General features: G+C 41.4%; 1 protein-coding gene across 6 annotated transcripts in view; it reads left to right on the top strand.

Moving 5' to 3' along the window:
* The window catches only part of slc38a4 (solute carrier family 38 member 4), a 31,161-nt gene extending 16,701 nt beyond the window's left edge, over window positions 1–14,460 (top strand). For all 6 annotated transcript variants that reach the window (XM_085137569.1, XM_085137571.1, XM_085137572.1 and 3 more), the window contains 14 exons: window positions 712–802; window positions 1,326–1,441; window positions 3,405–3,478; window positions 3,893–3,985; window positions 4,132–4,213; window positions 4,297–4,379; window positions 4,706–4,764; window positions 5,683–5,943; window positions 6,775–6,854; window positions 7,702–7,802; window positions 7,934–8,058; window positions 12,249–12,393; window positions 12,998–13,095; window positions 13,296–14,460. In XM_085137569.1, the coding sequence (XP_084993695.1) occupies window positions 712–802; window positions 1,326–1,441; window positions 3,405–3,478; window positions 3,893–3,985; window positions 4,132–4,213; window positions 4,297–4,379; window positions 4,706–4,764; window positions 5,683–5,943; window positions 6,775–6,854; window positions 7,702–7,802; window positions 7,934–8,058; window positions 12,249–12,393; window positions 12,998–13,095; window positions 13,296–13,400 (1,513 nt within the window). In that variant the 3' untranslated portion in view covers window positions 13,401–14,460. The remainder of the gene's footprint in view (window positions 1–711; window positions 803–1,325; window positions 1,442–3,404; window positions 3,479–3,892; window positions 3,986–4,131; window positions 4,214–4,296; window positions 4,380–4,705; window positions 4,765–5,682; window positions 5,944–6,774; window positions 6,855–7,701; window positions 7,803–7,933; window positions 8,059–12,248; window positions 12,394–12,997; window positions 13,096–13,295) is intronic.
* Window positions 14,461–14,934: the final 474 nt, after the last annotated feature.

The raw sequence follows: 14,934 nt of genomic DNA on the forward strand, positions 1-14,934 counted from the left end.
AAAAAAACTGAGTTGTTAGAGTTGATGCGTTTTTAAGAACAAATGAAGAAAGGCATAGATTGGTGTAAAGAGGTGCAGTTACAATTTTTATGTTTACATTTAAAACCCTGACACACACAAATGTCGTCAGATAACCAGCATAAACAGTCCAGCTTCTTTTCTGTTGCTTGCATTTACACTCGCACTTAAACGTAAAGACTACGGCTACAGATTTAGGTAGTTAACAGTAAATTGTAGCACATAAAGTTGATACAGAGGCTGCATGTGCTAATGTATATCTTTCTCACAGTCAGTTTATGGATGACCATAGTCCTGGATGGAGGACTATGTGTTGGTAGATTGTTTTTCTTGTATCTAACAAATCTTTTATAAGTGGCACCAATGTCTTTGTGTTTCCTGCACATTGCCAAGTCAAGGTACACTGAATGCTAACACTAATAATTTGCAAAAGAAAATCTACATATTTCATCACTCATTTGAACTTGGTTCTACTTCAAAGGAAGTCTCTGGGTTGAGAGCAGGGTAGATTGGTATAACCAGTATAAACAGTTGAGCATCTTATTGCTTGCACTCACGCTTGCACTTACGCACAAAGACTGCATTTGATGACATGCAGTTACATCATAAAATATAGCACTGAAAGTTGATACACATTTGAAGTGAACCTCTCACTGTGTTTGTCCTAACGTGTATCTTTCTCAATGTTGACAGCCAATTTAATGGGGATGATAATGACGATGGAGAGAGCCACAGGTTCCTGTCAAACGGGATACCAAAGAAGAAGAAATATGAAGAAGAATATGTAAGGATTTAGTCACATCAACTATGTAGCTCCTTTTGACTCCCAATATAATCTGTTATATTATTTTCATATTCGGTTTTACTCACCATATAATGCATATGCACATGTCAACATTTCATCATCCTGTCTTCATAATTCAAGTAAATGAAAAGTATTAATTATACACACGGACGCACTTACTGTTCTACATAAATTTTTCATGTGTTCAGTTCACTGCTCATTATTTTAAATTAGACCACATGGCAGACCACAGTCTCTGAGATGTTAGCAGTTATGAGATGCTGTAGGAGAGTGAGGTCAAAACCATAAGAATAGTGCAGAAGAACTGCAGCTTGTCTCCTAAAGCTTCTATCTGTCTGTAGGTGGCTTGCTATGCCAAATGTTTAGCTCTTTTCTTTTTCTAAAACAGGGCGCATATGATGCTAACATTAATGATTCATGTAGTAAATATCAATAGTTCATCACTGAACTGAAGATAGTTTTACCTTAAAAAGCTCTTGTCTTTTCTTTTGACTTTGGGCAGCATCCTGGCCACGCCTCATTCGGCATGTCCGTCTTCAACTTGAGCAACGCCATTATGGGCAGCGGCATCCTGGGCCTGTCCTTTGCCATGGCAAACACTGGCATCATTCTCTTTACGTAAGTATGTTTGGACTAGCGGGTATATAGTGCATTGCGTTACATGTTTGATAGAGATTAGGTGTTAATTTGGTTTCAAATGCCAAAAACAATGATTGCTCCACAGGATATACTTTGAACAATTATTCAATTTGAGTTCAACTTACTTATCAAATTACAAAATGACAACAACAATAACCTCAATGCACTTTATATTGTAAGGTAAAGACCCTAAAATAAAGCAGAGAAAACCCCAACAATCAGACCACCTCCTATGTGCAAGAACCTGGCAACAGTGGAAAGGAAAAACTCCCTTTTAACAGAAAGAAACCTTCGGCAGAACCAGGCTATGTCCACACGTACCCGGGTATTTTTGAAAACGCAGATTTTTCTATGCGTTTGCACCTTTCGTCCACACGTAAACGCCGTTTTTGGTAACTGAAAACAGAGATTTTTAAAAACTCCTGCCAGGGTGGATATTTTTGAAAACTCCGTTTTTGCTTTTAGTGTGGACGAGAAAAATGGAGAAAATGCAGAAAACGCAGTGTCAAAGGTGTGCGCATTTTTTGACGTCACACTGTGCGCCACGTTATTGTTTCGGTGAAATGAATTTCTACAATACTGTTACTGTTAATTGTACTCTCTGCAGTGTTTAAATGCTCACATATACACACACAGTTACTGTCCCTCCACACATACGACTCGGTTCTGCTTCTATGCCCCATATTTGTTTACTATTTCCCACCGAGGCTTCTAGACTTCTGATTGGCCAACATTTCTACATGGTTAGGAATATATCACCACCTGTTGCTTTGGCATGTTCCTAGCAGCGTTTTCCTTCATTTCTGCCTTTACGTGTGGACGGGATTATTTTTTAAAACAAAAACGGAAAATCTCAGTTTTCAAAAATACCCGTGTATGTGTGGACGTAGCCCCAGTCTCACAGAAGTACCATGTGCCAATAATAACTAATGCAATTATAAGCTGAAGCTTGTTAGAGCTCCCTGTCAGTGTCACCCCTCCTTACAGTCCTGAAAAGAGACCTAAAATAAACACCGGTTAGCATTACATTGTTCTCCACAGATTAATTCATGTCTTCTTAGAATTTATTGTAAGGGAGTTTAAGATGACAGAATTATGGGTTGGGCAGGAAAGACAAAGATTTTCTGCTGCGTCACTAGGTGGAGTGTTTAGTGTGTGTACTAACTAACTTACGCCAAATGATGGCAGTAAGTTCTTTTCACTTTTTGTTAGAAAAGGTGACAATCGCGTGTTGATATAATGCTTACCACAACAACCATGACAATCCAGCATTTTGGAATCTTTTGTATGGTATAATAGCGTGATAATTATGGTACAGCTAAGGCTGAAGGGAATGTCACTAATTTGTTTGGAAATCAGAGTGTCTGATTATTAATCGTTGCACTGACAAAATAAAAATGATTTTTAGGACTCTTTTAGATATAGACTGTGGTCACGTACCACTCGGATTAAGGGGCACCTCTTCCCCACGGGGACATCTGAGCTTCAGTGGTCAGTTCCCTCAGCCATCTGGTCCCGTGCATATGCATTATTGGACTGTGGATGACTTCCATCACCCAACACCCCCTAAATGCCCCCAGTGTACCCACCGCAACTCCCTCTGTCATCCACTGTCCACGCACATGGCTGCAGTCCAGAGCCTAAAAATGAGAACTAGCTGGGGGTGTGAAATAACTACAGGAAGCTGTACAACTTTGTCCCTCTTCCGTCATAATCTCACTGCTGACACACAGTATGGTATTTGAAGAATGCAGCAATGGATGTATTTGTAGCATTTACGTGACACAGGCATTAGTCATGCTACAACGATGCCAAAGTCATTTTGAAAGGACAGAATGTCCCCCCCCCCCCCCCCCCCAATAACAGTAAGGGGTAGATACTCAGTTACACCGTACCAGTTTTTCATACTTCTACACCTCTCTGCCTCTCTCTCTCTGCGCAGAGTCCTCCTCATCGCTGTAGCCATCCTCTCCTTATACTCTGTACACCTGCTCCTTGTGACTGCTAAGGAAGGAGGTTGGTATTTGCTCTTCAGACCTTTAAACATTTTTAAATGTTACAACATCAAATGTTATGACTGCTTATTAAGGGATTACAAGTGTATGTTTCCACAGATGACAACAATTTATATAAAGTATTTAATTGGGAGGTTACTGTAGGTCACAGGGAGGAGTGTGACGCATGAGAAAATGCCCGGACAAGTGATTGTAACAGCGCCAAAAAGTAATTGCTGTTATGCCAACTTTCATTGTAAATCTCCACGCCCTTCCCTAAAGGCATTTGAAGAAATGAGTATGAAGTAGTTATTGCAAAGATTTTTTTTTTTTTTTACAAAGAAGGGGCTAAGTAAGAATTGCAAAAGAGACTGTGTAACATACACCTGATTGTCTTGTTAAGGCCATTATCCTTAGTCACTCTCTGTTCTGGCAGGATCCCTCATCTATGAGAAGCTTGGAGAGAGGGCATTTGGCTGGCCCGGAAAAATGGCTGCATTTGGGTCAATAATCATGCAGAACATTGGAGGTGGGCCCTAAATCAGTGTATTTCAATGAAACATACGTGTTTTTAATTGCATTACTGGAGCTACAATAATATCTGTAATGTGCACCTCTAAAGAAGTATTTGTAGTTTGCGTGAAACCTGAAGTTGCCCTTGTTGTCCTCTTGCAGCGATGTCCAGCTACCTCTTTATAGTGAAGTATGAGTTGCCAGAAGTGATCCGAGCATTCCTGCACTTAGAAGAAAACTCCGGGTGAGAATGGGCTCCTCTAAAGATGAAGCAAACTATTGTTCGTGTGCCATCTCTTGTGGTCTAACCTTATGTTGTGTTTGCAGTGAATGGTACCTAAATGGAAATTACCTGGTGCTGTTTGTGTCCGTCGGCGTCATTCTGCCTTTATCCCTCCTCAAAAATCTGGGTAGGAACACAAGTGAAAACCATCATATTTTCTCCTTCACATGTTTTGTAAACGTTATCCACTTGCTCCCACCACAGACTGACTTCCAGTTTCACTAAAGTTTCTAAAGTTCACTTCCTGCTATGTCTCGCCAAATTCCTCAGTGCCTCCATGTTCTTGCAGTTGTCTGTAAAACATACAGAGACTTGGTTGGTGCGTTCCTTTAATAGGGCTGACAAGCAAGAGTGACACATATAATAGAAAAGGCATCAAAATGCATTAAGAACAGCTATCTAGGTTCAGAGTAAGAAAGGAACTCACTTTTTGTTTTCCCGTTTCTTTTTTAGGCTACCTGGGCTACACCAGTGGTTTTTCCCTCTCCTGCATGGTTTTCTTCCTAGGTGTGGTAAGTTGAGTGTGAGCAATCGTAATATGTGTTAATAATAATGTGATTAAGAGTTGTATGTCAAGAGATCAGTATGAACATAAACCATCTGTACATAGGTGTTTGTCACTTGGGGTATGTTAGCATCTTTCAGCTAATAGTTTCTGTGTTACGGCCTGTTGCCAGTTACTCAGATTTCCGATTTGCCAGTGTCAGGACTACTAACAGAGGAAGTAGATTTTTCTTTCTTTTCATATTTACTTTCCCAGGTCAACACTCAACTTGTTGCCTAAAAGAACAAAAGTGGTGGGGAAAAGGGTCAAAGATTTTTTTTGTTACCATGTTTTAATAAATTTTAGTTGCAACTTCTTATTCTTGAAGAAGGTGCAACTAAAACCTAAGATACAGCCTCACACCTCAACTAAGCAGTAAAACAACCGTCCCTAAATTATTTGTTTTAACCCTTCAGTATGGTTGGCGTTATAATGGTATCTTTTGGCATTTTCTTGCTAGGTAGCATGACAAAATGACGCTAAATGCAGATTACAAAGATGACATTTGTTTAACAATATTAAACTCTTGATTCACTGTCACTGCTCTTGTGCACCTTCTTTGGTAAAGGAGCCTACTTCAGTGAACAGTCTTGATAAACCCAGCATGTGCTACCTCCGCAGCATCAAAAACAGATAATTTTAGCTGCTAACTGGAGAACTCAGGCAATTATTTAGCAACTAAGTTGCCAGTTATTTTTTCTATGGAATTGAAGGAAGCTAGAAAAGAGCTAAAAGGAGTTTGAAATCACTAAGTTGCTGAGATGCTAATGTTGCTCCGTATCTTTTGGATGTCGTAATAAAAAACTGTTAGCTAGTACGTTAGCATGCAATATGTGACAATTCTACTTTGAAGAACACAGTCAGACTTCATGTCAATCTTTTTCAGATAATATACAAAAAAACCCAGCTACCCTGCCCTCTGCCTTTCCTCTATGGCCACTCATCCAATCTCAGCATAAATGGCTCGGACATGCCAGGCCTCTACGCCTTACAAAACAAGTCGATACACATGGATTTCTCCCACGCTGACATTTCCCCAGCAATCATTGGCAGCCACGATACCCAGCACTCCACGGGAATACACTCTGAACCTCACCCAGACGTTGAGGAGATGTGCACGCCGAAATACTTTGTCTTCAACTCACAGGTTAGTTCGTTGTACTGGTGCAGAACCTTTGATTGCCTTCACAGTCCATTGCTTGTTTGTTATTTTAAGAGGTTTTAGCTTCTGAAATGGAGAACTGTTGGGTTTGTCATTGTACATGTGCAAATATTCCCCATTGATCAGTTCCCAATTAATTAGACACTCCAAGACTTTAGTAAAGTTGAAGATAATCTTGTTCCTGGGGTAAAGTCTTGAAAACATGTACACAATGTATCATGGGGCTGTAGGGGTGAATAGACGAGACACCAGTATGGCAAGCCAAGACATGTTTGACATCTTTGGTGCTGTGTTTTCAGCCTTTGAGTGACAAATGTTTTGTTTAATCTGTGGGCAAATATAATCATAAATCAGGGTACACATTTTAAACGTGGCATTATACTTCATAAAAGCGAGTTAATCCAAATCCAAACTTTGTGTAATAACAGCTCTTACACATAAAATTTCACGATGATACCTTTCACATAATTTAAGTAGAAAAATGAGACTGTTCAAAAGGTAGCAGCTGGTAGAAGTAAAGGTCATTATATTGTCTGCATGTCATGCTTTGATTGGAGACAAAGAAAGGAAACATATTCCATGTCTTTTTATGCATACCAGTTTTTATGACCTGAGCAGACAGCAGTGCAGCACTGCTGTGTTCAACTGTCCGGTGCATCAGAAGTCTTAAATGCTGAGGAAAAGGTTTTATAGTGTATATATATATATCAGCAGGCATTTCTGTTTTACAGCTACTTTACCCAGTAGAAGAATACTTCTGATATATATTACATCATGTTAATGGCTCGTTTCCCTACTTTTTTCATCCTTCCTTAGACTGCGTACACTGTTCCCATCCTGGCCTTTGCTTTCGTCTGCCATCCTGAGGTGCTGCCTATCTATAGCGAGCTTAAAGAGTAAGTATGCTACTTACATTTACATCATCACATCCTGAAAAACCATCAAACATCTTATACATACATTTGAATCATCATACGCTGACCCGTTGCAATGACGTCTTCCAAGAGAAAGGAAGCAAAGAAACAGTTAGTTCTTGATATTCTTGATGTGTTCAAAGCAAAAAAAAAGTTGATTAGTAATTCTGAGATGGCAAAAATTGTGGTGTCTGTGTGGGGTACTCCTAATGTGGATAAGTGGATGCCTCCTAGTAGTGGACCTCTGCCAGAGCTGGTATTGTTTACATTCATCTGGTTTCAGATACCTCCCCGTGCACTGCTGTCAGGGACTTTAACATGGATTTCTAATTAGCATTTTTCAGTAATACTGTCATTTGGGAAGTGCTAGTTGTGAGCTAGCTCCCAGCTACCGCCTCCACCTTATTCGGGGAAACACCAGGGCATTCTCAGGCCAGTCAAGAGATATAATCTCCCGAGGACACACTAGAGAGAAATAGGGGCCTCCTTCCAATAGGAAATGCCTGGAACTCCTCACATATGAGGTGTCCGGGAGGCGTACTCGTCACTTTCCCGAACAACCTCAACTGGCACCCAATCGCTAAGGGAGAGGCAAGTCCTTTGGAGAAAAGTCATTTCTGCCACTTGTGTCTACAATCTTGTTCTGTCGGTCACTACCTAATTTTAACAGACCACCTCCTGCAGAAGTGGCGTGATAATGGTGCTACTTCTGCACGAAGTGGTTTGTTTTCGACACTTCCTTTTGTGTTCACCCTACAAAGTAGGGAAAATCCTTATATTTCGATCGTGAAGTCACCTCTCTAAAAGTCTGTGTGTTTGCCATCTACAGTCGGAGCCGGAAGAAAATGCAGAATGTCTCTAACCTGTCCATCCTGGCCATGCTCATCATGTACATGCTGTCGGCACTCTTTGGCTACCTCACCTTTTATGGTAAAAGCAACAGTTTAACCAACAGAAAAAATGGCACGATTGGTTTTTGTTTGTTTTGTTCTGCCCTATTTTTCCATTTCTTCAGTCTCAGTATTTCTCACAGACTGCTCTTTTATCCCTCTGCATCACAGACAACGTGGAGGCAGAGTTGCTGCACACTTTCACTAAAGTGTACAAGTTTGACACGATGCTGCTGCTGGTGCGTTTGGCTGTCCTCACTGCCGTCACTCTTACTGTCCCCATCGTGCTTTTCCCTGTAAGTACAACCTGCATAAACACAGTCTGTCTCTGTCTTGTCTTCTGGAAGCTGAAAAAGTTGCCTTTATGGTAAAATATCATGCCTAGAGCTTATTTCTAACCTCTTTCATCACTCGCCGTCATCATTTGGAGCCTCGTTTAGGCAGCAGTTTAATTTGATTTACGTCAGAGCACACGAGCACAAACACCACGCCTGTAAATGTTGAACATTGCTGCCACTCTCTGTCAGTCTGCTTACAGACTGTGTTTTGTATTCACTGCAGTCATTCAGAATGTTTTGGGGTTTTTTTTGTCATTTTCTGGACACAGCTGCTTTTTCCCGCCGTTGGTAAAAAAAGAACACACTGTTCAATTTGGAGCTCCAGCTTGTGCCGTCACCTCAAAGCTCAAATGCACAGACGAAGGCTCTTTAAAAAAACAAAACTTTTTTATCACATTAACGCAAACAGGCATACACACTGTAAGATTTCAGCAGTGAGGCCCGACTCTTTTTTACACCCGTTTATGTTGCTTTCTCTCGGCATGAAGTCAAAAGTCTGCATGTGTGTGATTTCCAGTCACCACAACTTCACAAGCCACATTCATTCACACGTACGCTTCCCCTCTTACTTGCCTGTCCATACATGGTCAAAGACTAATTTTAGCTTGACCTTTATCTGACTTGAGGAGAACAAGAATGGCTGCTAGATAGAGGAAGTTTCCTGACCCGTTTTGGCTTCCAGGCACTCACGCACACACACACACACACACACACACACACACACACATCTAAACTGGGTTTAATATAGAGAAGAGCAGCTGGGGCATTCATGAACTCTTCTCGGAAATACTTGAAGTTACAGCAGACTGCCACCAGGAGGCAGGAGCATTCAATCAGAGGAAAGTGCTGATGGAGAATGATGCAGCAAGTGATGGCATGTTATGGAAACACACTGCGACACCGCACTCACACATACATTTATACAGACATTTCTGTACATCGGTGCTCTCTTACATACAGCCTACACATTTTGTTACATTTTAGACGCATGGATGGAGCTTATGCCCGCACAGTGCCACTTCCCCTCAGTTCCTTTGTTGTGTTTTGTTATGTTAGAGGGGAATCCCTTCAGCCCCCTCAGTCTCTGCAGTGGAAGTTTACAGACTCGGAGTGGACAGTGGAAAAACCCCGACTCTAACTGCTGCCTTTCGGGCGATAGAGAGGTGGAGCCAGTGAGACGAGCTAGAGAAGAGAAACAGACACAAACCTCTGCCAGGACCGCACAGTCCTCCAATTGTGTAGTTTTGTTGATAAGAAATATGCATCTGTACCCACTCCGTCAATGAAGAAGACAGTGTAATGGACTTACTTTGTTAGCATTATTGTGTTATCGTATTGTATTATTGTAGGGTCTTCACCTTCCAATATAAAGTGCCTGAGGCAACTATTGTTGAAATCTGGCACTATATAAAATACATTGCATTGAATTGAATTGAATATTGCAGCCATATGTGAAATTATGTCCAAATCGTATCAAAAAACGTAATCCTGGGTATTTATGATCCATGTCTAGTCACTGTGTGAAACATATCCAGCTGAGTCCTTCAAGAGAAATAGAGAGTTTGACAGAGGACATAGAAAACTGATAGCGACAGAGGAACACGAGACTGAAACGGGATGCTGTGATGAATTAGGAAAAAGGCAGCTATGCAGCCTTGGCTTGGAGTTAAAAAACGAATGTGCACATGGCCGTTTTATCAGCGTTGAAGCTGTTACAAGTAGATTTCTTTTAGTTATCCTGCTTTGCACACTGGTTTTGGATTGAATATGCCTGCATGTAAAGACATGACACATAACATTAGTCAGTCTTGGGTGTAGTTTTAACTGGTGACAGTGTGAATGAAGTGACTGGGAAAGTTGATTTGATAACAGCGTTCTGATTAAAATACACAAAGTTGGGGAGGTTTTAATTAACTGGCCATAACTATTCCTGCAATTACCGTTGCCATAGCACTGCCAGAAGACTGGCTAGATCTAGATCCATGCACGGCGTCGGATCAAAAGAACTGCTCAGTCGCAGCAACGCTTATGCCAAGTTTCCGTGTGGCATTTGAGAATCTTGTCTTGAATGCTGCTGACCTTCATTTTGTAGGAAAATGTGGCCGACCTTCAGCTAGAGATTAACTTTAGCTTTATCTGCAGCTGTCTTTGACTCCTGTAGAGGACTATAAGAGACGAGACAAGACTGTATGTGTGGGAGATAAATGTCCAGATAAACGTTCAAGCCTGAAAGTGTGTGTGTGTTTGTGTGTGCATGCAGAGGGCGGTGCAGTCACGTGAAGGATAGATGCTTACAGAGGCCACATCACATAAGGCTTTGCCAGGATCCAGGATATAATGAAAGGGTTTTATGTGGAGTCAGACGTGCTCCAGTTCTCAGGCTCCAGCAGGAGATGGAAACCACAAAAGACGGCTGTAAGAGAGCTGATTAACACTTACAGCCAGTAATAACTTACTATCATCAACATAAAAACGTTCCTTGTGTAGCTCTGGCTTAAATACATGTATGTAAAGGCTTGTATGCTACAGCTAGTTTCTCTTTACTTCCTCTGCTCCTGCTTTAGTAATGCACATGTGACTGTGAATATTTGCAGTTAGCCACTCAAGCTAAATATATTTAATGTGTCATGAGTGGTCATTTCTGGTGATTAATGCAGGCGTGTGAATGTCTTACTTTTTAATAGGTGTGCTCCTGTAAACAGTCGTGTTATTTCAGTCCAGATGTGCTGAAACGCTTCCAAAAGAGCCGAGGGCAAACGAGCCTGAGGGGTCTTCTATTGAATTTAGGTTAAAAGGATGACACTGGTGTCATGCTGGAGGGGGCAAACACCACCCAGACAGAAATTACACAACCTCAACACCCGAATGTTGTTCTTGCTGAAGTACAGAGCGTGTTCTGTATGTAAACCTCTGGGAAAGCAGGGCAGTCTGTGCCTCACACAGTGCAGTTGTTGTCCATCAGGATCGGTGTCACCGCTAGAGAGCACGGTTCCCAAGTATTCTTCTTAGGTTTGCTTGGCTGCATTAAAGCCTTTTGCCTAGAGAAGAAGTCATGGTTTGTAAAGCTTCAGTGGTTCTACAGCGAAGCAACACTTTTTTTGCATATATATATATATATATGTGTATATCCGAAGGGGCTTTCCTTACTGTGCTGCTTGTAGTTTCAGTTCACACTTGGTTTTGTCAGTCACACATTTAACTTTGCTCAGAAAAAGTCACATATGCTTGCCTATTTATTACCTTAGATCTTCATCTGTGGTTTGTTTTGGACTGACCGAAGCCTGGCCATACTGATAGGTTAGGAGTGTGCAGATATCAAAGGGTGCACTCCCAAGAGTCATAGTGCCAGATGACAGTCAGATGCTGAATAACTTGAAGCTTTGGAGTGAAATGCTGCGTCCAGGCTCTAGTTTTCCAAGCAGTCCTAATTACGCTGGTGGGAGTAAAGTGAAGGTATGGGTTGGGGCGGTGAGGAGGGGCTGTTTTAAAACGGCTAAGAGAGAAACTTGGGTTTGAATCGTTCATTTTATCTGTGCTGTGAGCCACTAGTTTGTCACAGAGAAGAAAGCACATGCTGGCAGCAACAAAGAAAGAGAAAAGGCGTAAAGACACGCCTCCCCCCCCCCCCCCCCCCCCCCCCCCGGGGCTGAGCCCGCCCTCCTCTCTGCACTGGCTGATGCAATCCCATAGTTACATTGCGCTGCGGGAGATAATCCCAAGCAGTTTTGAATGGGCACTGTAAGCAGGGCTCTTTGTGACCTCTCTCTCAGAGGCTTACGGGCTAAAGGGGCCTCAGGTTTTACCTGATACCTGCGACCTTTCACCCAGTTCAGGCTTTAACAGGTTGCCTGTAGCTCAAGGATCTCCTGGTTTTCTCTGACTCTCACACACACACACACACACACACAAGTTCATAACTCTTGACACACTTCAATCACTGGCCAAGTGTGGGGAATCGGCTTCAGTCGCAGGCTGGCAGCCATGCATATTTGTTAATGATTCGGTTCTTTGACGGAGACAGGAAGAGAGCAACTGACTTTAGTGTTGGAATAAATTGTTTTTATCAAACAAACGTTTATTTCTCTATTTACAAGAAAGCTGAAAACACTGTTTCACCACATTCACCACTCTGTCACTGTTTCTCCTAGATCCGTTCATCCATCACCACGTTACTGTTCAGTGGGCGAGAGTTCAGCTGGACTCGCCACTTGCTGATTGCCGCCCTCATCCTGGCCTTTAACAACGTCCTGGTCATCTGTGTCCCCACCATCCGGGACATCTTTGGCTTTATCGGTGAGTCCTGACACTGAGTGTGAACAGAGAGCAACATTTCTGCCCTTTCAAAAAGACACATGAACCCAGAGTGAGTCAGTGAGGTTTGCCGGTTCACGCCTGATTGGCACCTTCAGATGAGGGATTGTTTAATTGGATAAAGCCGCTGGAAGTACAGAGAAGCTTAAAATGTCAGGTTAAATCCTTACCTGGTGAGGATTCTCAGGTTTAAGATTGTCAGGAAGAACACTTTCCTACTCACCCCCTTTTTAATAAAGAGTTGCCAGCAGATGCCTGTGCACATGTTCTGTTGGAGGAAAGACGATTAGAAAAAAAAATCAGCTTTGCAAAGGTAATCAAACCGAAGAGTACTACTTTGTAACTGAGTACCAGCACCTCAAATCAATAGTTAATGGCATGCCTATAATATATGAGGCTTGATGCTTTATTAAAGGTATTTTAAAAGCTTATGTTATGCACCTTAATTATTAAAAAGTCTAAAAAACACAGCTGTCACTCAACATGTCACTTAAAGAATTCCTCCTCATAGTGATTGGTCTGGCTGTTTGTTTCAGTTGCTGTCACCTGATTGGCAGATTCAGTTTTCCTCTCGGTTTAATTGCAGGCGCCTCTGCAGCAACGATGCTCATCTTCATCCTACCCGCTGCCTTTTACCTGCGCCTGGTAAAGTCGCTGCCGTTGCGCTCCCCACAGAAGATTGGGGTAAGTGTGCAGAAACACACTTGCAGTCACACACAATGCTTTCTGCTGCTTTCTCATTGTATTGGCTTTCTCCATGTATCCACTGAGGGCCAGATGAATGTGATCTGCCAGAAATTTCCACAGACCCCTTCTGTATATCTCATCAAGCTGAATCCCTTCTTGTTCTGTCTCTCTCTCTCTCTCTCTCTCTCTCTCTTCAGGCAGCCATCTTCCTGGTCGTGGGAGTCATCTTCATGATTGGCAGCTTGACGCTTATCGTTCTTGACTGGATCCACAACCCCCCAGGCTCTGGGGGACACCATTAAAACACTTTTCTACCTTCTTCAGTTTCCCATTTAGAAGTGTAGCCACTTCTTTGACTGCCCCACAGCAAATCACTTGTTTTCCGTACCCACTGGTTTCCTTCATTTCATCAAATCATTATAGAACCTCAGGCTATAGACATGAGTGCAGCACTGGGTTAAGACATCTTCAATATCCTCCCAGAAAGTCCCACTGGAGGGGATCCTTTTAGCTTAGTTTGTATTTTTTTTTTCTTTTTTTGGATGTGAAACGACACAAATGAAAGAATCACAACAAGAGGTACCGGTCTCTGGTTTAAAATGCCAACATGCCACCGAGACAGCCTTAGGTCACCATCATCTTGATGGTCATTCTTTTCCAGCTAAGAAGAAACAACAATGAACAGATACTCTGCAGCCTGTACTTGAAGCTGGAAGGGCTGGAACGATGATGTAGGTCCATCAGTCCTCTGTGAACTTTAAGGAGTCTTTTGGAGTGTGCCATCATCCATGGAAAAAGGAGCACATCTAGCATGGTGTTCAGTAGCTGTGTAAAGAGCCATTACTATAATTATTATTACTATTTCCTAAAATTCCTGCGGTCGATTAAGCATTCATCTCTTCTCAAAATGACGGTTGATGAGCAATTTAATTCCATTTTTTATTTGGGAAATTCAACATCGATTTGCTGCTATGTTACGTATTAACAATCAGAAACTTTGCCAAAGTTGGCACGCACAAACAATTTTCTTTAGTAGAGTTATGCTAGATATTTTCAGCTCCAAAAAGTCAAGGATCTTCCTTGCCGGTCTTTTTTCATTTTGGCTGTGCACACAAGATTAAGTGGGTGCTTTCAGTATTACTGTTCACAGATGGATCTAAATATGCAAGATACGAATGTACATAATTAAGTGTATCTACTGACAAAATGGTTGTTGTATATAATATCTTACTTGGCCTCTTAAGGCTGTTTCCCATTCAGCTGGATGATCATTTCCAACTAGCAGTATACATATACCTGCTGGAATCATTATTAAGGCACATACAATAGAACTCATGAGATAAACATTGAATTGTTTTTTTTTTTTAAATAATTAATTATACGGGGGAAAAATAAGTATGCATTTTAGAAAATTTTTAAAAAAGGTCAGCTAAAAAAGATTTTAGGTTGACCTAAATATTACAATTATTTTAACTCGTGCCATATTATGCTCAAGAAGACCTTTGCCCTCTGCAGAATGTTATTCGAATGTATGTCCTTTGTTTTGTTTTTTTGCATAATTATATGCTATTCAGTTTGAAGTAATTGTTTGACACTTTGTAAAAGTTATGAGTTAGATGCGAAGATTGATAACAATCTCATGTAGGCATGTTAAGTAGGAAGCTAACCTTTTATTGTCAGGCCATTAGTGTAGGGATTGAAACGCTCCATAAAAGTGTGACGCGATGCTTAAACATTTACGGATATATAGAAATTAATTTAAGGAAATATAATATTTCAGTTATTAAGCTTTAGAGGCTGTGGTAGGCAAATTTTAACTTTACGCCAAACCATGCT

The sequence above is a fragment of the Neolamprologus multifasciatus genome, chromosome 17 (genome assembly GCF_963576455.1).
Source record: "Neolamprologus multifasciatus chromosome 17, fNeoMul1.2, whole genome shotgun sequence".
Classification (NCBI taxonomy): Eukaryota; Metazoa; Chordata; class Actinopteri; order Cichliformes; family Cichlidae; genus Neolamprologus; species Neolamprologus multifasciatus.